General features: G+C 42.8%; 1 protein-coding gene across 3 annotated transcripts in view; it reads right to left on the reverse strand.

Annotated features, from left to right (window-relative positions):
- Positions 1 to 474: 474 nt before the first annotated feature.
- Positions 475 to 24,933, reverse strand: part of dicer1 (dicer 1, ribonuclease type III) — a 47,924-nt gene continuing 23,465 nt past the window's right edge. For all 3 annotated transcript variants that reach the window (XM_050061304.1, XM_050061305.1, XM_050061303.1), the window contains 20 exons: positions 24,034 to 24,166; positions 22,698 to 22,940; positions 22,357 to 22,511; positions 21,048 to 21,180; positions 20,769 to 20,844; positions 20,526 to 20,665; positions 18,507 to 18,686; positions 18,159 to 18,372; positions 17,905 to 18,058; positions 17,596 to 17,778; positions 16,305 to 16,410; positions 15,703 to 15,878; positions 14,531 to 15,293; positions 11,901 to 12,053; positions 9,745 to 10,380; positions 9,193 to 9,448; positions 4,269 to 4,537; positions 2,137 to 2,299; positions 1,921 to 1,996; positions 475 to 868 (listed from right to left, as the gene is read on the reverse strand). In XM_050061304.1, coding sequence (XP_049917261.1) covers positions 703 to 868; positions 1,921 to 1,996; positions 2,137 to 2,299; positions 4,269 to 4,537; positions 9,193 to 9,448; positions 9,745 to 10,380; positions 11,901 to 12,053; positions 14,531 to 15,293; positions 15,703 to 15,878; positions 16,305 to 16,410; positions 17,596 to 17,778; positions 17,905 to 18,058; positions 18,159 to 18,372; positions 18,507 to 18,686; positions 20,526 to 20,665; positions 20,769 to 20,844; positions 21,048 to 21,180; positions 22,357 to 22,511; positions 22,698 to 22,940; positions 24,034 to 24,166 — 4,375 coding nt within the window. In that variant the 3' untranslated portion in view covers positions 475 to 702. The remainder of the gene's footprint in view (positions 869 to 1,920; positions 1,997 to 2,136; positions 2,300 to 4,268; positions 4,538 to 9,192; positions 9,449 to 9,744; positions 10,381 to 11,900; positions 12,054 to 14,530; positions 15,294 to 15,702; positions 15,879 to 16,304; positions 16,411 to 17,595; positions 17,779 to 17,904; positions 18,059 to 18,158; positions 18,373 to 18,506; positions 18,687 to 20,525; positions 20,666 to 20,768; positions 20,845 to 21,047; positions 21,181 to 22,356; positions 22,512 to 22,697; positions 22,941 to 24,033; positions 24,167 to 24,933) is intronic.

Raw genomic sequence — 24,933 nt, forward strand, 5'->3', positions numbered from 1 at the left:
AGTAACAGACCCTAATGGAATAAGTGCAAAAATGATTAAGAATACCATTTCAAGACAGATTTCAGACAGAAGTGCCACCAGGTTTTTGCTCCAGTGGTATCTGTTAGCCATGTCTGCCATTAGCGTTTTCAAAACCGCTTTGAAACTGACTGGCACTAGTGCACAGGCTGAGGAGTTTAGCGTTTTTTGTTGTTTTTTTTTCCTACATACTTTGATTTACACCTTTGATTGAACTATATACAATCTAATACTACACAATAAGCATAAGCCTCGTCTCATCGACATAGAGGTTAACAAAAAACAAAAACGATGAGGAATAGACATTGCGACCTGACCTTTTTTTTTTTTTTAAACACTTTGCTAAACGTTAATAAAGCACTCATGTGATTACACAAAGCAGAGGGGGAAAGCAAAGATTGTGTTTGCGCAAATAAAGAAAAAAAAAAAAAAAAAAAAGGTAAAAGATCCGATGTGAAAAAAAAAAAAAAAAAAAAAAGGTAAAAGATCCGATGTGAAATCTGTTGAGAGATAAGTCTGCTTCTTTTGTTGCGTCTCCACACAGTGTTCCCTGGCTGCCTTGGTTGTGCCGTCGCAGGCTGAAGATGCAGGGCTAGCGTCGCGCTGTGTTGGAAAGCCGATGTTGCTTTTTCTCCGTTAGCGTCAATAGCTTAGATGCTAATGCTGAGAGCTCGGAGGAGGAGCTTAGTTGTTTTGGACCTGAGGTTGATTGGCTTTGAGGCTGCGCAGAGCTCGTCGCGCTGCGGCCGACTTGGCGATCCGGTAGCTGCGGCCGACTCCTTTGAACTTGCCCTTACCGACGACCTCCACTGTCACCCGGACCTTCCCATCATACGTTCTCTCTGCAGGGCTGCACACAGAGGAAAAGGAACAAAAGGGTTTCAAACGCTATATATCATACATTCTCTGTGAGGAAAATGATGTAAGAGACAGACCTTTGTTCTAAATTTCCTCCGTTCACTGTATCATGCAAAGTCTTCAAACACATATATACCTGTTGTCTTGATAAGTTCAGTATGATGTACATTTCCATCAGAAGTTGTGCTTTGTAGTCTTTTGTTCTAATAGTTGACATCATTGCAGTCTGTTTCCTTTCTGTTATCTCAAACTGTTCTTGTAATTATTTACAGCACAAAATATCTTTCTAATGAACAAAAAAAAAAATTTGTTTCCAGTTACTTTCGCTTTGCTTTAGTTTTTGAACTGCTGTTAAGTTAATATAAATAATTCAACACTGAGATTTCACATTAAAAATCTTCCAGGGGTTCATATAATGTATACAGTGTCTGACATTAACTTTTTGACTCATCTGCTAACAGGACTGGTAGATGAAAAAAATCCACTGGCCAAGAATATTTTTACCTGCCAAAATAATAAATTGCCTTTATGTGTCACAGATATATTTGTTTCAGTGCATTTCATTAAGGTGTTATGTTGAAAACAAACTTTAAGTAGCAGTATTATTTTTGTATACCAGTGGTTCCCAACCTTTTTCCTTTTCCTTAAGTTTGTGTAAATTGAGCGATTTGGGTGAATTTTGAGCAGATTAATTCCTGTCAATATTCCATCAGAGATAAGTTTTCCCAATATTGTAGTAACTTTTGATACAGGTTTGTATGTCTGTATGTAAATGAGTAACCACCGGAGTACATCGAGTCTCAAATACCACTTGCTGGCCAAGCACACAGCTGATGCAGAGAGCCCTCCTCCCCCTCGCCAAAGGCAGACTACACTGGATAGTTTGCATTTACATTTAATAAACATAGATTTAATCAACACAGGACTTTCTGTCTAAGTGAGGAAGGAGAAAATCGACATCGGCCTATTCCATATTTCCACATGAGAAATGTAACAGCAGAAGCAGCCACTTAATATAGACAAGTGTAAGCGCTGATCTCCTACCTGAACTTGGCAGTTTCCGGTTCCATCTCAAGCAGCTCCCTCACGGGAGAGCGTGGCACATTGGCAGAGAATTTCTCTGGAAGTGGTGAGGGGGTGGAGAGGTGAGGTACAAAAAAACATCCATAGACTTACAGTGTTTGCTAACCTGCATGAACTGTTCAACAATCATGACTAAAAAGAACATCAGTAAATAAATGTACTTTCACTCTTCCTCACCTATAAGTGGCCTCATCATTGGATAATACACTTGCCACACCGTCTCCAATGACATCCTGCTGTCCATGTAGATTGCTCCGGCTAGTGACTCAAAGATATCCCCCATGGCCTTAGGGACCTCGATGTCCTCCTCCTTCTCCTCATCTTCTTCAGAGCGTCGCAGCTGATTACAAAAACACACCAAGCTGTTAGCTGATGCAATAATAACACACACACACACACACACACACACACACACACACACACACACACACACAATTTAAACAGGTTCTTTAAACAGGGGGAAACCAGCTGCCTTACTGTCTTTTCTTTTTTTTTTTTTTAAACTGGTGTCCCACATTTGACATGACAAATGCTGGAAAACAGGTTAGTAAACAGTAGAAAGCAGCCTGCAGTTACTTATTCAGTAGGGGTGGGGGAAAAATCGATTCTTAGATGCATCGTGATGCGGACGTGGACAATTCTGCATCGATTCCCTATGTCAATAATCGCTAATGTAAATCTTTGTTCATAACATGATGTTGACGTGACATGATGTTGTTGAAAGTAAGGGTAGCACCCCGACAGTCTACAGCGCGGATGAGCTTAAGTAAACTAATTCATCTTCACAAAAAACAGCAGTTGCAAGCTTGTTTTAATTTAATGTGTAAATAATTACATTTGCGTAGCGAACTTGAAGTATATTGTGAGTACTTCTTTACGGCATCACTTACAGAATAACACTGATAGGAGCAGCGATCAGCATGTAAACTGCCTGACCGACACGCTGCAGCATTAACCAAATTAAAATATTTCTGCGGTGAAGAAAATAACTCTCTGCTCAGTCTGTTTTACTTTAAAAACCCTGTGCCTGGTTGTTTCGTTTACATGCAATAAAGTTATTAGAAATGCTACAAGACAATAGAGTAGGCAGAGGACTATGATTTTTTTTTTCACAGACTATCTGTCTCATTTAGTGCTCTGTAATTATAATGACAGCTTCAGCAAATATGATGAAAGTATTTTTTATAAAACTTACCAACTGTAGCTTAAAATTACTCCGTAAACCTTTTATAAAAGAATCAAATATGAGCCTATCAACATTCTCCACCCACATAATCCACTGACAGTCTGACTGTTAAAGTGGCAATCTCTATGATTTCCATCTTGGTTGATTTGTCGACACCTGTAGTTATTGGTGGGAACAGCAGATGCAGTTTAATACAACAGGTCACACAATTCTGGGAGCTGCTAAACAAACTGTTGTCAGTTTAATAAAGACGTCAGGCCTTTTGCTGCACACAGCATGAGTCTGCAGACAGTAGGGCACAGTGAAAGGAGTTGTTGGAGGTGTGCAGCTTATTGCCTGCAGTTCTTCATCTAACTGCTCATTGTGGCTGCTCCTGACTTTTCCCTCACTCCCTGTGATATTTAATACGAATCTGCTGTCAACAAATGCCGAAAATGGCCCTTGTCTTGTGTAGTCCATGCATTTTAATGAATGACAGTGGTAAGTGTGAAGCTCATTGCATAACACACTGCATTTCTTGTGACCCCTTCATAACAAAAGTCAACTTATGTTTTGCCAGTGAAATGTTTTATTAGTGTAAAGCTGCAGCAGTAGGAAGTGTTGGGTTTGCATTAGCAGTAACTTGATACAGCATTTTTTCCACAGACATCAGCTGAGACCCAGGGCCATACTGTTACCTCATTAAGCGATAGTAACTTAACAGACATTTATTTAAATGAAAATCTTTGAGGAAAGCATGCTGCATTTGCAGCTTCATCATGTTGTTGTTACGCATATTACTGCAGCATGTTTCTGTATTTGCCTCAGCTGTATGTTTGTGTATGTGCCTGCTGTCCCTCAGGCAAAGAGTACCTCTCCAGCAGAATGAGAGGAGATCTGGTGCCAAGATAGCCATTTCCAGGCAAATTAAATCCAACTGCATTTTCTCTTCACTGCTGAACTCATTGGAATATGAAACAGATTCATAAAAGCTGACAGCCTTGTTACTCGGGCAGATCTTTGTGAATACGGACTATTATTTTCGGGGGGAAAAAACGACAACAGCAGAGACTAGGTTTCTTGCTACAGGGCTTTGTTGTTCAGTACTAATGCTAGCTGTGTTTCTGGCAGAAACAGAACTCACCTCAGAGTCCATGCCTTGCATCTCGTTCTTCTCCAGCTGAAACTGCACAAAGTCATCGATGACGTGGAAAAGCTCAGGTGAGATGGCCTTGAAGTACTTGTGGTAGTCGTACTTGACGGCCAGAGAGGCAAAGATGGTGTTGTTGACGAGTGCTGAGCGCAGGTCGGTCAGCACGCCAGGAGAGTGCTGCCGCGGGTCTTCATAAAGGTGCTTTGTTATGAGGTAGTCTAGAATTGCATCACCAAGGAACTCCAGCCGCTGGTAACAATCTGAAGAGGAAAGAAAACTAGAATTACCACTTTGTGGTTGTATGCCTCCTCAAACCAATCAAATTAAAGTTAAATTACATCCATGTCTGTGAAAACATGGATGCTTCACACACATCTTCCTCGCGGCAGCACAGACAATCTATACAATGAGCACATTTCCAAGGTGGACACCCAAGATTAGTGTCACCAATTCAGTATCTGACCAAATATCTCCCCTTCTGTTGCTGAGATATAAAATTGAGTAATCGCAGGAAAAGTGCTTTTTCACAGAACATAAAATGCCTCTGGCCGTGGCTATCACTAGCGTGGAGGCATAAAAACACAGTCAGATTTGTGGGTAGATGAGTACATTCGAGCACTAACTACCAATGGATAAAATATATGAAAGGTGTCACTTGTAATGGCACTTGTCACCAACACTGCAGTTTCCCTCAGCTCTACTGAGCATGTTATTCTGCCATGATATTTTACTCTCATCAGCCTGGTTTCAGTGACAAAGCTCTGACAAAGCAACTGCACACTATCTGCTCAGTTAAAGACTAGCTGGTAAATACAGAGGAGCATTTATTAGCTAGAGACCGGTACATTTTCAGCACAGAGTTCATACACATGTCCCATTTAAAATTCCATTCTTTTCTACACGTAGATTATCAGACTTCTCTGCAGTTTTTTTGAGCACATTTGACATCTGAGTACAATAGCTAGTTTATTATGTAAATAAATGGGTTTAAAATCCAACTGTTAACATGTACGCTACATTCTGATTATGCATGCTAATATCTTGTCAAATAACTACACAACCAGACAAGACATCTCAAGTTCACTAACCACTGCAACCTATGTTCATATTATTGTCCCTTAACATATTGAATTATTAATATATTATTGTTATCCACAAATTTTGAATCTACTCAGGGGTGCAGTGGTTGGCAGTGTCAAACCCAGGGTGGGGGAGCCCTTCTGTGCAGAGTCTGCATGTTCTCCCTGTGTCAGCGTGGGTTTTCTCCGGGTGCTCCGGCTTCTTCCCACAGTCCAAAGACATGCATGTTAGATTAATTGGTGACTGTGAATTGCCTGTAGGTGTAAATGCTAGACTACTTTTATATTTGGTTATCTGTGATGCTAAAGATACTGCAGCAACGTCTTTCAAACTCTCTTGGTCATGAACGTCTGGATTTGGTTCAGTTTTAAGGCACTTAGGGCAGAGCTGTTTTGTGGGCTGCGACGTACAGAGGCAGTGGAGGCAGCTCCACGAAGGAGTGCAAATTCAGTAGCATACCATACTTTAGGGATGCACGGTAATATCGGCTCGTCATTGGTATCGGCCAATATTGGCTTTAAAATGAAAGAATGATCAGAAATGGTTAACATGCTTTTTCTTATTTTGCACAATAAATGAATATAACATACACAGAGAAGTACTGAATACCATGTCTCCATCTGCTGATGGGCCATCACCATAAGAGTACACATGCAAAATATGATGTTCATCCTGCTACAGAAGAGACTTAATAATGGGGGGGAAAAAAGTGGATATATCAACAACAGCATGTCTTATCAGCCAATTAAGCTGTTATATAGCCGCATGTAGGATATGTACAAAACTCCAATATTGTACATCCCTACCATACTTCTTGCCTTGCTCTGACAACATCAAGCTTGCTCTGGCCTGCACATTCTCAATCAGGGGTGAATATTTTGGCTGTGCTGCCTGCCTGCTCCACACATGAAAAACACTCTACTTGTATGGTCATTTTTATTTTAGAATTTCCAATTTCGTTTGGGCAACAATCTGGGAAAAAAAATATTTCTTTGCCCAACTCATAAGCAGTGGGGCCTGTTCTCCCGAGCCATTTCTGAGACTAAGGAGACAGTCTTCAGAAGAAGAAGAAGGGGTTCCAACAAGGAAAGATGGATAAAAGACGGGACATGAAAATTGACTGATGAAAGGAAGATGGCCAAGACAAGAAGATAACAGAAGAGGAGGCTCCGAAGATGGAGAATAGAAGATGAGGAGTACAGGCGCCTGAACAAGGAACTGAAAAAGAGCTACAGAAATGACTAGGGAAGATGGCTAGAGGAGAAAACAAGGGAAGCACAGGAGGCAGGATAGAAGAACAATATGAGGACACTGTACGGGATCGTGCGAGAGCTAACCAGCTCTAGGAGCAGGTTAAAGGAGAAAGGTTAAAAATCATTCTGCAGTGTTCTGCTCCAACGCCTACAAAACCGAGGTGGTTAACGTCCTAAGGGAAAGCAAGCTGGCTTCCGGAAGGTACGGTCTTGCTCTGAACAGATCTTCACTCTTCGCAACATCATAGAACAGTGCCAATATAATCAATTACATTGCTTTCAAGAAAGCTTTCAACAGCATTCACCGGGAATCCCTATGGCAGATTGTCCAGCTGTATGGTGTGCTGTCCAAATACGTGAACATCTTCAGGGCTCTGTACCCTAACTCCACTTGTCGTGTCAGAACCAGCAGCGGCACAACCGCTGACTTTGACATCGTGACCGTTGTAAGACACGGTTGCATCCTGTCACCCTTGCTCTTCCTTATCATTATTGATTTTGCAATGAGGAAGATCCTCGCTGGGACGAACTTCGGCATCAAGTGGGGACAGGGCAGACTGCATGACCTGGACTTTGCGGACGACCTGGCTCTGATTAGTCATACTCACGTTGCACTCCAGGAGATGACCAGCAATCTCCAAGAGCACGGAGCAAAGGTTGGTCTACAGATCAGCCACGAGAAGACCAAGGCCATGTTCGTCGGACAAGATGAACACCACCCACCACTCACTCTAGGTGAGTATGACATCGAGTACGACGAGAACTTCCTGCATCTTGGCAGTAACATGGTGGTACAGGAGACACGGAGAAAGACGTACGAACGAGAATCGGCAAAGCTGCAGGAGTGTTCCAACGGCTCCGCAACATGTGGTCGTCCAAAGCTATCACTATGGCCATCAAGCTATGCCTGTATATGTCAGTGGTCATTCCAACAGCGACCTACGCCTGCGAGACGTGGATGAGGACTGCAGTATTACCAACATGTTGGATGTCTTCCACCGACAATGCCTCAGAACCATCTTGAGGATCTCATGGCGAGACCACATCACCAACAATGAGGTGATAAGAAGGGCAGGGGTGGCGCTACCGTCTGACACGGTCTCTGACAGGAGAAGAAGAATGGCTGGACACGTACTCCGACTGCCAAGAGGGAGACCAGCGACTGTGGCAATGGACTGGGTGCCTGAGGGCGGCAAGAGGAAGAGAGGGAGGCCAAAGAAGACGTGGAGAAAGACGTTTAAGAAAGACCTAAGGGAGATGGGTGTCAGCTGGCATGGTGCAAGGAGGGTCACTAGGGACCTGAGCAAATGGATGGGACTCGTCGCCCAATGTTCCAATAGGAACGGGAGGAACTAAGTCTGAGCAAGTCTTTTCTTTTGTTACTCTACTTGTTCAGGCCTAGAAATAACTTAAATCTAATTCCAAACTTTGTCAAACGTTAGTAGAAACCAAACCAGCGCTAAAAGGAGAGTGAATACTGGGCTCAGATTCATCACGATTTGCAACAGCTATTCAGGAATCCATTACAAGGTTTTTGTGTAAAGTCCTCTCTAAGTTCTTAGTAACGTTAAGCATGTTTCAAACCAATGATTTACTAAACTGGGTTTCAAAATTAAAAATGAGTAAGTGTTTTTGTCAGTAAAGACTTCAGTAATGTGTAAATGAGAATGAGCTATGAAACATCTGTAGTGCTGTTAAGTCAAAAGTTAAAGTGACTGCAGCATCACAAACTCTGACATAACCTCCAAAAACAATAGTTTCAGGAAGCCAAAGGATTTATTTAAATCCATAAATGTAGCTATGACTTGGTTTTACTGCCATCTGCATACCTGGCTAAATGTGTGGTATCCATGCTAATCTAATGAAAATATTTTGTTCATTTAGTTATTGCTGTAGCATTTTGTAGTTTGAGGTATGCTGTGTTTTTTGTTTAAAGTAAGAGACAATATATCCCCAATTTAGATCATTATTTAAATGCTTTCTGATCAAGTGGCAGGTCTGATGTGTTGACAATATCAAACAATACCTCTTGTACACACATTAGAAAACTAGTTTTGTCAGTGGGTTCAATCAGCTACACAACAGTTCCATCTGACAGTTGGTCACTGCAAATCTAATATCTATGTGAGAACTGGCATATGTGGTACAACCAGTTTCAATTTAGTGTAAAAGTACATTTAGTGAACACCCTTTACTCTTTCCACTTTGACTGTTCCTCTTGTTCCAACTCATTCTCCTTTTTTACTGCTTCATCAATTTCACCAACAAACACACACACACGCACACAAAATGACATTTAACGCCGTCAATATACATTGTACCAATACAAGACAAAGACAAAGACAAAGACAAAATAAAACATATCACAATAATAATATTGTGCAATGATCAATTCCAATGGATTGATGGATGACCAATTCACCCAGCTCCAACTTATGCCAACTTCTTCATTCCCCCCCAGATGATACCTCTAATTCACAGACACATTATTCTGATGTGTACTGTAAATAACACGAAAAATAGCCTGAACTGTGCAGTAAACACTGAAAAAAGCATCCTGATGCTGTGGAGTGGAGTCTGACCTGTAATGGTGTTGTAATGATAGGAAGCGTGGGTGAAGGCTTGCAGGAGGTAAGCCTTGTTCTGAAAGGTGTAGTTGATCTTTCTTTCAAAGTTCTCAAAGCCAGAGATGAGGTGGTTGAGAGTTCTCTCTGCGTCTGGATGGTCCAGTAAGCAGCGCGGCGGGATCTTCAGCCAGCCGTAGCACAGGTCGATGGCTATGTTCTGACTGCTCTGCACCACTGCTCCTGTCAGGGTCCCTCTCTCCAGTGGTAACACCTGCGTTCATCAAAAACAACTCTTAATACTTATGTAAATCCTCGCAGAAAGTTTTGACAAACATTGCTTTAGAGGAGCATCTCCATACGAGCTTATCTGTTATACACTATGAGCCTGATGGCTGCTTGGTAGGGCCCTGCTGGCAGTTTATAAATCTTGCTTTGTCACTAAGTATGGCTTTTCTATCCATGCCTTAGCTATGAATCTTCCTTATCTCTTTAAATGTGTCACTTGTCTACATATTGTGCTTAATCATACAGTATAGAAACACAACACTGTGGGAATTCCCAGCTCACCTTGAGGCCCAGTGAGCAGAGGAACATCTGGGCTGCTCTCTCTCCACAGCTGGTCAGGTAGCAGCCCAGCAGAGCCTCCACACAGTCAGCGATGCTTTTGTCAGCGATGCATTGCTCCGTGTGCAGATCGTAAGATATTGACTGTTTGCCGAGCTCAGCGCCGCAGTTCTCCTCAGACGGATTCCAAAAACCCACCACGAAGTCGTCCTCCTCCCCAGCTTTACTGGGATCCAGGTAGCACATGGCGTCCCACGAGCTGTAGTCAAACTCCTCGGCAGAGGGCCCGCTGGGCACCGGCTCTGAGGGGTAGTGGGCTGTGGTGGGGTGGAGGGGCTTCTTGGGAGCCTTCCACTCGTATGGAGACTCCATGGCGGGAGAGGAGCCCGAGGCCGGGGTGAGAGACGGAGGGAAGCCGCTCAGGGAGATCTTCTTACCAAACGCTCCAGATCCCAACAACATGTTGTCGATGAACTTGATGTGCTCCTTGTAATACTCCAGATCGTCCTCCATGTTGACTTCATCTTTTGGCTCATCCTTCAGCAGCAGCTCACCATCCTCATCTACATCCTCACCCTCTTCATCATCTTCATCGTAGTCATTTCCAGACTGCCCGTTGGCCAGAAGCTCCTCTTTGGCCTGGAGGATGGAAACAAACAGGAAGAAAAGCAGAGTTCAATTATAAAGGAAATTACAAAGACATAGTCATGATTAAGAATCGATCTGAAGAGTTGTTATCACACATTTAGTTGTCTTCATTAAACCTGAACCTCCCTGATGTAGGAGTTCCAGTGAGTCCTCATGTAGCAGAGATGTCGAGTAAAACTCAGATTACAAAGATTCAACATACGTTTGCACTCAACTTGTGTTTGTGATTCCTGCTTTTTCTTATCTATAAATATTTTATTGTTTTCTAAAATACTCAACGCTGTTACAGATGTTTTTCTCAACACATTATTTATGGCCTTCTTATAGTCAAAGTACAGTCACCAGCCAAGCAACCACCCAAAAGGGTCTCTCCTGATTGGCTGCTCTCAGCTCTGTCAGCCAAAGAGTCTGCCTTTTTTGTGCAGCTGCTTTGAGTGCATCTAGTTGGAAATTTCTGAGCCTTTCAGAAAGGCACCAGTGACATTACCGCCATTTCTTTAGCTGCGCTACTGTCTGCTGTCACAGCAGGTAAAGAAAAGTTAATTTTTTGGGAGCCGTTTGATTATCACGGTTGGCTTAGTAAGCTTGTTGTTCACTGTGCAGTCAACCCCCTGTTAATGTAGCGTTACATTGGCTACCTAGCTAATGTTAGCGTCAAGATATTGTTGTCATAGAAACATACTCATGCGGAGCACGTCGTTTAAAAAAGCACTGGGAGCGTTTTTTTATGCAGTGCTATAATGAAGCGCTCCCCAGCACCCTACCATCACTTTTCGGCTTAAGAGAAAGGCAAAAAACACCAAACACAGTTCGCTGTATATAGTTATATAGATTAAACCAAGAGTGATGAGTTTTACTTAGTCAAATTCAGTTCTAGATGAATCATTTCAGCCCCACACTCAACCCTACAGAGGTGTTGTTCCGGTTGTTCCTGTAAATTTGTTAGTAAAAACCTTAATTCCTGCACTTCATTAGGGTGACAGTCATTAAGTGTATATGCAGTGGTGTGTTACTAAACTGCGTTAGGATGAACTGATAAATTGTCTGCCTTCTCTTTCTGACTAAATTCTTCCCTTGCTTTATCGTACAAAGTGCATTATCAACATCATCTTAGTGTAAAAGCATTGCATATATTTTTTTACTTTTAATTATAACATTTATTATAGTAAAGTAGGAGTAGAGTCTAGAGTCAATGGCTGTGGGACTTCACACCATAATGCAAACATGGTGTGTTGCCAGAGCAGGTGGAAGCCTGTCCTCTAGTGGCCTGATAACATCATAACACTGACAGCATCCATGACAGAAGTAAATGCATGAAGGAATTAAAAAACATACTATACTGTGAATGCCCCGTCACTAAGCACCAGCTTTATCAAAGTCTAAGGTCTAACCCTTCCACATACCTGCTGCCAATTTTTATTTAAATCCCAAACCCTAATGGAGTTCGTTAAAGAAGCAGGTGTATACAGCAATGCAGTAAGAAGTCAGAGAGAAGCAGGAAGTACACTGACCTCCTCTGAATCCAGTTTGTCTATGCTGCTCTTGTCCTGGTTGACCACATAGCCAGGAGGCAGCCAGTTAACAGGGGGGTCGAATATGGACACCACCATCCTGCTAGGGAGTCCCTTCTTCTTCCCCAGACGGTACAGGTTACAGTTGCTCACCTAGACATGAGCAGAGCACAGAGGGATGAGTTGACATCTGAACACACCATCATCAGTTGAATACTGCAGAATTAGAAAAGTTAGCTTTTATACAACAATCAAGTGCAATCATTTTCTGGATAATAAATGAGACTAATCAGAGATCAATCAGAAGCTGTACGGAGTAAGTGAATGAATGAATAACCCATTTGCATGCTGTGCCACCGTGCAGCAACTTTCAGTTGCACAGCAATGCATAAAACAGTAGGTAACACTTCATTTTATGGACCCTACAGTTGTTAATAATTCCTAGAAAGACACTGATATGCAACTCTGATTTCTTAGGAGGGTACCTGAGATGTGCTGGAATCAACAGAGGCCCTACAATACGATATTGTCATGATACTTCTGTCACGATGCAATATTATTGGGATATCAAAAATGTGTCGAGGAATGCGATAAAATATATTGCGATATATTACCTTTTTTCAACCATAATTTGTGTCCCTTAAGGAAAACTTAATCAACATCTGTTTTATCTAATAAGACAAAGTTTTTAGTCTGTCCATCTCACAGCAAATTGCAGCAAAATGTATCTAGTGAACTGAAAAATGAATTGATTCTATTATTCTAGTAGGCCACCACAAGTTAAATTTCTACTTGTAGTATTAAAAATTTATATAATAAAAAAACAAATAAAAATCAATATACGGTATTGCCACACATAAAAATTGTGATTCTATGCTGTATCAATTTTTTCCCCCAACTCCAGTTCCTGGAAAGGACGATGTATGGGCCCTGACACACCAAGCTGACCATCAGGCTTTGGTCAATATCAGGCCATCGGTGAGCATCTATTGACCTAGGCTTTACATTATGTCTGGCGCCGTTGGCACTAGTTGCCCCGTCTAGGCTGTTTTTTGGCCAATTCAGCAGGCTGAATTGACATCAGAGATGAGGGAGCCCATTGGTGAATGAAATCACTCTGATTGGCAGTTCGAAAAGAGAAGTGAGGAACGCAAACAAACAGCCAGAGTCAAGAAGGTGTGAGATCATAACTAGGCTTGGGCGGCATCACGATATGACAGAGTCTACCAGCCTGGGTATATATCAACAGTATGATTTTCAATACCATCAAAAATACAGGCGCTCCTCTTTCTATTAAACTCATTGCATGTAGTGCACATCACGCACCACCAGAGGTCAGTCTCTGGTCTCTACTGGTGGAACAGGAAGCTGAGCTGACAGACACCGGGAGTCAGGCTGGTGGGAGGTGGGGATAACGTTACTGCAGCTGGCCAGCTACAGCAGAGAGAGAGAGAGACCGCGGGAAAACCAGCATTTTTTCACATCTAACTGGGTGAATTACAGATTTCTTTTGACCAAAACAGAGTTGGTGATTGTTGGAACAGTGGACTAACTAACTAGATGACTGACAATCAAGACAGTTTTGGTGAGTTTTATTTTGTTTCTGTCAAGTTTGAATGACATGTGTTTTAGAATGAGGTAACAAGGCAATGTTAGTCTCAGTTCGGTGGAAGAGGGAAATTCAGAAGGTGCACGGTTGTAATTCTCTGTTTAATAAGGAAAACGTAACAAACTTACCCATGGGATGGGGGGTTGCACTATACACGAATACCATCATATACCATTTACCCAAGTGAAATTTCAGGAAGGTTTGGAAAATTAGACACTGTCTGGTCCTAATCGAACAAACATGTTATATTAGGTAAGATTACATTTACAGCCATTGAGCTCTTCAGCAGAAATGGTTTGTAATTACCCTTTTCCTTTTTTAATGTCTATTAAACACTACTGCTGTCAGCTGCTATAGAGAGTTATTGCCTGTCAGACAGGCACAGAGCGTATGTGTTAGTTGCCCGTTGACTGTAGTTTTTGAAACATGTTCAAGTGCAACTTTTCTGGCTGAGACACAGGCAGCATGAAGCAACGCAACAGCTGGCCTTCGTCGCCACATGTTCTCCTTCTCTGAAGTCAGTTTGGTGTGTCTGGGCCTTAATTTGTTACTAATAATGAAGACAACATTTGATTTGTCTTTTCTAATCAACTTATTCCAATAAATTGAAAGTGCAACTGTGAGGCTTTTAGTCAGTGCACAGCAGATCAGATGAATGTGCAAAAATTCACACTTGTCCTTCTAAGTGCAATTATAAGTTATGTGCAAGTATATAATTCAACAAGCAAGAAAGATTATGTTTAGAATAATACATTAATATTTACATGGGCTAATGTAAATGTCTCAGTTTTTCAGTTATTTATTGGTTTAATTTTTTTAGGGAACTTTCAGACATGTCTTGAAGTTTGTTCCATTGACATGGTGTCAGTGTTTTCATGTAACCTGCATATGTAATCTTCATAGCAAATGAGCAAACTCCATCCACTGATGAAAGCCACAAAATAAGGACAAAGGACTAAAGCTCCTGAAAAACCATGTCACAGTCTTCGGTAATAGCAGCTTAAAGCGAGAACGTGCTTACCTTCTTGCTGCGCATGTAGCTTAGTCGTCCCTCGTGAGCGTCAGGGTAGGTACAGAACAGGTATGTGGTGATGGCATGCTTAAGGAAAGAGTCTCCTAGCATCTCCAGCCGCTCCAGGTTGAAGCCGTCACTGGCATTTGATAGGGTCAAGGCCTGCAGGATGAGGCCTGGGTTTGGCCCCAGGCTTTTGGGGGAGTCTCCTACCTGGGCTCTGTGCTGAGGGACAGCGACAAGAAGAGAAGGTGCTGTGGGAACACTGGGACCTGTGGCTGCCTGGTTGCAGAATGAGGTAGCTTTATTTGCGTGGTCTGAGGTCCTCCCTGGTGTACATTCATCACTAGGCTGTGGAGGACTGGAGCTGGGCTTCTTCAAGCTGTGAGAGGGCTGCACAGGAACTGAGGTAGTGGTTTGTATTGATTCAGGGCTCTGCAGCCCAGGGGAGCTGGGCTGGGAGCGTTGGCAATTGTCATGTTGGTGAAGGTGCTCATGTCGGTGGCCGTCGTCATCGCAGTCGCTGACTAGGGCAGTGCCGTTGGTTAGGTTCCTCGTGCATGTGTCTTCTTGCTGCTCAAGGGCCGCGAGAGGCCCCTGCTCGGGCAAAGAAGAGTGGTGACTACTTGGATGTGTCAGGGAATTGGTTTCAGGGGTTACAGTCTCTTGGTGCTTACAGTGGCCCTCCCCATCTTCGCTACAGGAGTCGGGACAGGAGATGAACGTTTTGCTGTCAATAGATCTCTTCCAGCCAAAGTCCAGGTTTGGATACCTGCCACATACACGACATATTTATATTAGAATGTTAGGAAACTGTTTTGGGTGAGTATACCCACAAATGAACAAAATCTTGACGAGAGTGCAGAAAAAGACTTATATCTCTCCTGTCAGCAGTGGTTCAGGCATGTTTTGATCTGTCTGTATCATCCTGCCTTCTTTCAGAGCACATGGCTGTCCAGTTGCAAAAAGCACTACCAGCATACTTCATACGCTGTATTGCAGCGATTACGCATAAAATACCTGTATGCAGTTATAGTGTTACATTAGAGTATAATGGTGTGAGGCCATTGTTTCACTATTCAAGAAAAATCCTGATTCAGCAAATGGAATAACTGAGAGTGACTCATTTTTATTTAACACTGATGTTATATGTTGTGTAGTGTACAGTATGTAACAGGGACCTGAAGTCAGGGGGGAGGGTCTGGGCTCCCACTCCAGCTTCACTGGCTGTCTGGGCTCGAAGCTCCTCAGCGGTTAGAAGGCAGTGGAGGCGGTAGAGGATGCTGGGCAGACACACTGCTTTCCTCCACAGAGAGGCGGGGATGGGGTGGATGGCACACAGCTCTGGAACCAGGATCTGACAAACACAACACAGTACACAATGTATGGAAGGTGATGTAGCTGAAAGTCATTTCTGTAGTAAAGGTAACGTTCACACAGACTCACCGCAGCTGACTTCATTTATTTATTTACTTAAAGATGGAGACAGCTGTCTCAGAATGCTCAGAAGATAAGACAATTATGAATGCATAATAAAGACAGACTGATGCAAACTAGACTAGACTCGACTTAACAGGGTCTAAGCGGGCATTCAGACAGCATTAAAAAATGGAAAGGTCTATGTTGGTGCAGGTGAATTGTTTCAGGTGCTGATAAGTGCATAAAATGTAAACCAGGAAGGTTTAACTAATAGATTCATGAGCATGAAGGTTTATCAAACATCAAATCACTGTGTGGTTCACCCCGGTGCTTCTATCAGTGTGACCATAGCAGCAGAGAGTACCTGTTTGTTCTGTAGACTCTCCCACTTGGCCTTCCTCTTCTCTGCACTGCTGAGTGGTAGGGCTTTGCCCTTCTGGTTCAGATGCCGAGGGGTTAACAGGTTCAGTCTGAGAGAAGAAGAAACAAGAGTCTAAACTTAATACCAGTTCAAATACAATTTGTGTACAATGAGGGATGCTTAAGTGCTGTCAGTAAAATTTAGCTAATGCTAATCCCACCAGAAGACAAGACCCACAATTTATTAACCCCTCAGTTCTGTCATAATATCAGGTGTGCTCAGTGACAGGCTGAAGTCGTCACGTTTCGAGCCACCGCTGCTCATCTCTTATGTTAAGCTTATTTCTTTCAAACTCCACACCTCCAGATTTTTTTGTTTTTCAAACTTGTAGTCTTCGGACCAAACCGACATTACATTTACATGACATTAGAGAATATTGATTTATTATGTAAATCTGACTATAATCAGACTTTTAAAATACATGTAAACATGTTAGTCTGACTGAAATTGTACCAAATCGAATTTTCTCAAAGTCGGACTAACACACAGATGATGCGACTGGAAGTTGAATTACTCCTGCCTGTATACAGTCAATCACACCCAAACTGGCCGAGGCGCTCTGCGCATGTTTCACAGTTTCCAGCCCGGGCTTTGACCCCGAAGTTGAACAGCATTAAATGCGTAATAGAAGAAGAAGCCTGTAGCAACATGGCAAAATCTATATCCAGAGCTGTGCATTATGGATTGGACGAAATGTACAGAGTTGTAAAGTTTTCCACCATGGTGCCAGTTTTCCGCTAGCTCACCGTAGTTAACTTGCTTGTCAATTGTTTGGTCTGTGATGTAATGGGTCAACTGAAAAAAGGTCCAATACTAACAAGCTGAAAAGTGGCATGTTGCCACCTATCATAGTGGACATACTTTGGTCAAAAAAATCAATTCCCTCTAACCTTAGCTCGATTTAACTGTGCATGTAAACATTTTAACTGACTCAGTCACATCACTTGACTTCACACAGCTCCGTCTGGAGACAATAAAGGTTTTACACTACTTCTTCCCACATATGCAGTAGTACTCCTTAGCACCTGGAAACAGATGATGTGTAAAATCGGTGGGGTTCCCCTTTAAGACAATGTGTAAAACCTGTTCTTTTGAACAAACTCAGGAAAAAAGACAAAAAACAGTAAGCTTGAGTTTTGTAAATTTGTATCAGTGAGACCACCACATGCCACTGATAGAAAATGGAGAGGGATCTACAGCTTTATTTAACTGTCATGATTCCCCTGCTGCTGACCTGGAGGAGGTGTGGTCTACGTCCAGAAGCGGCTGGTTCAGGTTGGACAGGTCCAGGTTGTACTTGGTTTTGTAGTACTCAGCGAACGTCTCGTACTCTGGTGAAGGAAACTTACTGAGCGGCGTCAGGTCTGTGTACACATCGGCAACATAGAAGCGATGAGGCTGGTCAAAGTTACGATACCTGGGAGAGGAGCAGTGTGACGGTCGTTATGGAGCTTGAATCACTTTCCAAGTCAGTTTGTTCCTCAAAAATCAGAAGCATTTATACACAGTCAAAGTGCAGTATGCTAATATGGTGCAGTGGTACCTTGGAATGATGACAGCATCCTGGTAGTCCTCCAGCTTGAAGGTGAAGGGGTTCTGCTTGGTGTACTGAGTGGTAGGAATGCCAGTGCGGGCCTCAGACTTCTCAATGTCCTCCATGAACTTAAAGTCCATATCTAGTGTGTTGGAGTCCCCAACTGAACAAACCGATGAGGCAGCAGAGAGAGGATAATGGATAAGCATGTCCACACATCTGAAAAAGTCATCCACCAAGCCTGACTGAGTGATTCTACTCACCAACATTCAGAGGTAGAACGCAATAAGCCGAGTCAGCCAGCGTGGGCTTGAACTCCAGTGCAGGTTTCTCCAGGCGGAGGATGTGGGAGAAGATGTACTGGTGCAGGCGGGTGATGAGGTCGAGCTGGGCGGTGGTGAGCGTGAAACCAGACTTCTGCAGCTCGATGGAGATGGTCACCTCACCCGAGCGGGTGTACACCGGGAAATGGGGAATCTGGACAGACGGAAAGCATCCATAACCAATGGTGAGAGGACACTGCTGGAGCCACTTCTTTCTTATGGTAAGTGAGTAAAAGAAGTGGAAACATGTTTGAGAGAACACAAGGAGGTTTTAACCAGGTGACGTACTCGAGGTATAGGTTTGGCAGTCAGGATGCCGAAGCACCTTGTGGTGTCCTCCGGTGGGTAGAGCTTCCTTCTGCGGAAGTTGAGCTCATCAGGGAGAGGGGTGGTGAGGACCATCCCAATCACATATAGGTAGTAAGTCTGCTCGGGTACAGCATAACTGTCGCGCAGACACTCTGGTATCTGGAGAGGACAAAAAAGAAAAGGGAGAGACTATTTACAAAGTTCAGGAGCATTCTATATGCTCACTGTTTCTGACATGAATAGTCAGACAAACTTAAATAAATAAATGTAGACGGACTATCCTTAATAATTGGCCCATGCTTGTTTTTGAGATAAAACAAATATCTGTAATTAATACCAGATCTCAGGTAATCAATGCGATCTGCCATCTTGCTACTACGATTTATGTCCATTGTGCACTGTGCAATGCCTTCTGTTCATGGTGAATCCTTGATTATAATGCTTTAACTCAAAACTGGTGGAAATGCGGGCTGGTTTGTAGATAGCACCGAAGTTCCAAGAATTCTCAGGGGAACAGTTCAGGAAAAAGTATAAGCGTGGTGGAAACCCCTTTTGGTTGAGCATTTATAGTATATTTATAGTGTGAGACACAGCAGCTTGTTTGTCTGAGTTGAGAATTAATGTGTGAGGTGAATCAAAAGCCGACCACTATTTTATTTGGTAGCTGTAGGCCAGTCTATCGCAGGACAATGAGATGGCGAGTGCATTTAAAAAATGCAGCGTGACGAAAAAAAACATTTCATACACCAGATGTAACACAGACCTGCCGATGCACATTCAACCCCGTTGATATGAGTCACCTGTCACCGTTTGTCTCTGTTAGTAGAGACTCCACTCTGCAGGGTAGTTTAGACACTTTACTGATACACCAGATAATTACACAGTAACACTGGGCTTCACAAATTCCCTCTCTCTTACCATTAACTATAAATGTAATACTGACTAAAAAGTCATTTTACTTTCACATCCTTGCATTTATTATGTTCATCTGTAGTGTAGGGTTATATGGGCACAGGGGAGTTGAGGGTAGGCCATTTGACAATATCCCAGACAAGCTCCCTCTTTTTCAACTGTTCTTTGTTTTTGTTGTGTTAACAGTAGTTAACAGGTTATACACTTCTTTTTAAAATACAAAAATGTGAAATTATCGGTTATCAGCCATAAGAAGCAGGTAATTATGGGTTATCGGCATTGGTTGAAAAAATCCATATGGAAGCATCACTAGTCAAAAGAATTTCAGGTTTGTCCCATGAAACAAACCATAAAAAGAAATTGTATGAACTAGGGATGCTGCGATCCAACTTTTTCACTCTCGACCCGATACCGATACCAAAGCCCTAGTACCGATCCGATACCAGCGCATATTTCTCTCTCTCTGTTCTGACCAATAGGTTCACTTTTTTTAGTACTTATTTTGTAATGTGGAATAATAGAAAAGGCTTGATCAAGTGCTATTACTCAAAATGAGAATAACATACTTCCCGAGATGAATAGTCCACAACAGTAGGTTATTATGACAAAACTCGAGCCATTTATTAGATATTTAAATTTTACACGTTTATACGTTTAATACACGTTTTGCATTCAGCCGTTCCGTCTTTTCTGCTTTTCAGAAGGAAGTACTGCCACACCGCTGACATTTTTTTCAACTATCCACGCTGTTTTTCACCCGGTTGTTGTTATCACGTAACCTCCCCCTCCCGCTCTCCTCTCTTCTTCGTGTGTTACAGTTAAGTGCTGGATGGAAAAGCTGGAGCGGATTTGTGGAATGGAGTGCTAGTATCGCAGTGCTAGTATCGCACTTTTCCCCTGCAGTGCGATACGTTTTTTGGCTGGATCGCAGCATATTTTCGATCCACGATCTGGATCACAGCATCCCTAGTATGAACACTGTATTTTGCTTTGAGATGCTTATCCTCAGCATCCAATGAGAGTCAGTGAACTGTGATCAGACAGTGAGCTTTAATGAATGAGGCGTTAGCAGAATGACTTTCTTACGGCTTTAGGGTAGCACTGCCTCCTCTTGGTAGAGCCAGGCCGGCCTGGTACGCTGGTCTCCTCCTCATCGTGAAGGTCCAACTCCTCTTCATACTTCACTGTCTCCTTTCCCACCGGCATCAAGTGATCGTCCAGCTCACCTGGTGAGAAGGAGGTAAAATAAACACGCTCAGATATCTGTGAAGGCTGATGGTGAGTAAGTTTCCTAATCATGCATTTGCAAAATTTCAATTCTGGTTTTACCTATTTTGTGGAGTTTCTCACAACATACTAGTGCAACTGCTTTCTCTGCCAGTCTGGCACAATTCATTGTAGGACCCTGTAAAGACAATGACACGTTAATAACAGAGGAAGGAATAGGATTCAGTCTGAGTAAATTCCAGGAGGGAGGCTAGAAACAGTTCACTGTGTTAGTGTGTATTAACAGTGCAGTGTTAAAGGCTGGGGGAACTGATGAACATTTGGGACACACCTACTTAAGTGCTTGTGCATTAAAATTCATTAAAATTTCTTCTTCCTCACCTTAACAGGAACTCGCAGAGGGGAGTTGATGGGTAAGTAGAGTGTGGACTGGAAGCGTTCATCCAGCTTCTCAGTAGTTTTACACTTGGGTGCTAAGTGGGTGAATGGGTCACTGGGCAGCCGAGCACAGTACCTGAGCACCAGAGCAAGTAAGACATTAACAACACTTTTCTAAAGCTGATTTTTGTTTGTTCATGTTCTTTTCTTAAAGCTACAGTAGATAATTTTTTATTAAAAAAGGAACTGTCATACTGTCTTAAACTCTCACTATATCCTAACAGAAGTGAATGAGACAGATAATCTATGAAAAAAATCAGATTGCTCTGGCTCCTGTATCCACTGCACTTGAACAAAAATATCCCATCAGAGCCAGAAGGAGACTCTAACACAGTCTCGATCACTGCTTGTGCACACTGCGCTGCCAACAACAGCATACATGGCAAAGACAAGTAAACAAAAGACCTGATGATGAAAAGCAAACTAAAAAGAAAGACTTAAACCAAGCCTGAGATCAAAAGTATTACGGCCCTGTGGTTGTATGCCTCTGCAAACCTTTCAAGTTGCACTTACAGTTTACAACCATCGTCCTTAAGGTCAGTATCTGTCCAAATGTCTCCTCTTTGTCTCCTCCTGCTCCTGACATAGGACATTGTGTAATGGCCAGAAAACGTGTTTTATGCAGAACATTATGATGTCGTGGTGAAGCTGACCTTTGACCTTTTGGATATCAAATCATCACTTCATCATTATATCTTATTAGACAATAGTGTGAAGTTTTCTCATAATTAGCATAGAAATTCTTGAGTTATGGTTAAAACGTGTATTGTGAGGTCACAGTGACCTCAAGGTGTTCTTGACATATTGCTTTCACGAGAATGAGACAGATGAGGTCACAGTGACCTTGAATTTTGACCACCAAATTCTAATCAGTTCTTGTGCCAAATTTGCTGTTTCTCAGCTGTGTTTGCAAAGCCCCTCCTGACACAGCGCACTGAAGATACTGAGCTTGACTGAGTGAGAGCATGCACAGGGGAGAGGGGCTGTGTAGCGTGTGCAAGACCAGTGACTGATAGTGTGTTAAAGACTCCTCCTGGCTCTGATCTGTTGTTTTCATTCAAGCGCAGTGAATTCTTGCAAATGCCATTAGGAGCACAAGGGGAAACCAAAGGAACCTAATTTTTGATCACAGATTATTGATCTCATGTCAGAATATAGTAGCTGGTTCAGCAAATATGACAGAAGTAATTTTTTTTAAAAAGGTACCTACTGTAGCTTAAAGGATTGAGGAGTTAAACACACGTCACCATACCTGTTGATGTGTCCAATGGCTGTATTAATGGTGACCCGGGGACCTCCATCCTCAGATCGAAGCACGTAGGGTGGGAGGATGTTGTCATCGTCCATCACCTGCTCCACTTCAAACTCACTCACCTCCACTGACTTGGAGCACTTGTTCCTTAAGATCTGCTCAAAGTAAAACGAGATCATCATCACTACCTCACTCTTCTTCACTTTCAAATAGTAGATACGATTTCTCCTCATTAAACAGGTTTGGAAACTAACTTAACACTGACAGTTTCTAGGTGCCTCGTAACACTATTCAAATAACCAACTACTGACTTACTCTAAGAAACAAAGAGAAAATGTTACCTTTTCTATGGCCTTGTAGGTAGTGAGATCTTCTTCAAAGGCTTTGGTTCTCTCACTGTCAGCTAGCATGATGTAGTTGGAGACAGGTGCTCGAGCTCTGCCTTTGGACTGGACGTAGGACCTGTACTCTGTGGGCAAGTCAAACCGCACCACCAGATTACACTTTGGGATATCCACGCCTTCTTCCACGATGCTGGTGGCAATCAGCAGGTTGGTTTCATGAGCCCGGAATTTGCGAAGAACCTGCGAGAGAAGGGGAGGTGGGGGAGAAACAGGCCGGAGTCTTGATACTGCTTTGATAATATGTTGACAAATGTGTTCCAAACTGTTTTATTTGCCATCTTAGTGCTGGGCGATATAATGACTCGGTACCATATATCAATATATTTTCAAACAAGATATTGATTTACACAATACCATTCATATCGAAATACTCAAATTGCGTTACATAAGGCATACCACTGTGCATCTCTCCTCTCTCACACTCTCCGCACAGCTCTGCCCCATGCATTCACCCAGAAGTTCTCCAGCAACACACAGAGAGACACAGTGCTGCTACTCTGTTTAATCTGTATGTTAATTAGGCTACAGTGCGACATCGGTCTATAAACTGCACATGCTACACTAAACCAGCCTGTGAGATGAATAAAATTACCGCAGTAGCATACATACAATACTGTGGGCCTTCACCGCGGTCTCTCTTTGCTGCACCGGAAGATCCTGCCGTGCTGACTCGCGTTTCAATTGTCAGTTTAGACGCCCCGTGCGAGATGGACATTCTCAGGCTCCTTTAAAGGCCCAGACACATCAATACGACTTCAGAGAACTTACGGCATTGAGAGCTCCCTGCTGCATTGCCCAACTTCACAATTTCTCGGCCAAAAAGTTGCACATGAACACACCAAACTGACAGCCAGCAAGTGTGTATGTTCTGCGCCTGCATGAGAGGACATACCCCTCCACACCAGCAGACGGCGGTAGTCTGTAATCATCATCCAAAAAGGGAAACTGAAATACTGTCATGACGCTAGTTAGCCAGTTAGCACATTAACAACACAACTGAATGTTGCACTAACAGAGCATATTAACTGTGCACCAGTAAACCAGAACACGAACCATCAGGAAATGTTTCTGCTAAAGAGCTCAGTGACTGACTTCACTCAGTGAAGAAAAACAATCTTACCTCCAATAACAAGTTTGTTTTGGTCTCACTCTCTCGCTACTTTAGCTCTTTGTCTACATTTCTTACTTGAATCTATCTGCTCGTGCTCTGAGCTGAACTGCCAATCAGAGTGATTTCATTGTATGTGATTGTGATGTCATTTTGTCCGTATACCTCCTCTTGTTTCCTGAACTCCACCTCCATCTGCTTGTTCCGCGGCTGGTTCTTGCCGATGCTGTGACCCGTGATAAAGTTGCTGCTGATGTAAGCCAGCTCTGGGTCCTGCTTCCCCGCCTCTTTGATCAGACTGAGGAAGAAGCACACACAGCATGTCAGAGACCATCATTCTTCTTAAAACAATTAGTCAATTATTCTGCATGCATAAAGCTTCACAGCAGACCTCTTGAGTTCGGTGTTAAAAAGGCTCTAGTTAAGCTAGAATTACGGCCCTGCGGTTGTATGCCTCCACACACCAGTCAAGTTTCTCTTACAGTTTACATCCATGTCTGTGAAATTATGGATCCATCACCAGAGTTGGGTGTAACGTGTTACAAAGTAACGCGTTAGAGTACTTTGATTACTTTTTGCAGTAACAAGTAACCTAATGCGTTAGTTTGCTGTTTGAGTAATCAAATACTTAAGTACATTTTCAAACAAGACATCAGGTACTTCCGTTAGTTTTAGAACGCTGGTCCTTCAGCTCCGAAACAGCAACGGCTGTCATTTGGTTCTAATAACGGAGATAACGTTAAACCTATCAGTCTGAAAGAAGCCACAGAGCTTGTGGCTCGCTACGTGGTCGGAGAAATGCTGCTGTTGTCTACGGTGGAGTCTAAATAGGTGGAGTAGGACTCGCTGACAGACATATTTCAGACTCAGGACTCATTTTTGTGAATGTGAGATCTCTAGAACACCTTTGGGCAATTTGTTAAAATTTGCCACAAATATTCACTTGGACTTAACAATGAAGTGATTAGATTTTGGTGGTCCACGGTCAAGTCCATGTGACTTCATCTGTCTCAGTCTTGTGACAGGCATTATGCCTGGTACACGCTACACGCTGGTACTCACCAA

The sequence above is a fragment of the Epinephelus moara genome, chromosome 14 (assembly GCF_006386435.1).
Source record: "Epinephelus moara isolate mb chromosome 14, YSFRI_EMoa_1.0, whole genome shotgun sequence".
NCBI classification, from domain to species: Eukaryota; Metazoa; Chordata; class Actinopteri; order Perciformes; family Serranidae; genus Epinephelus; species Epinephelus moara.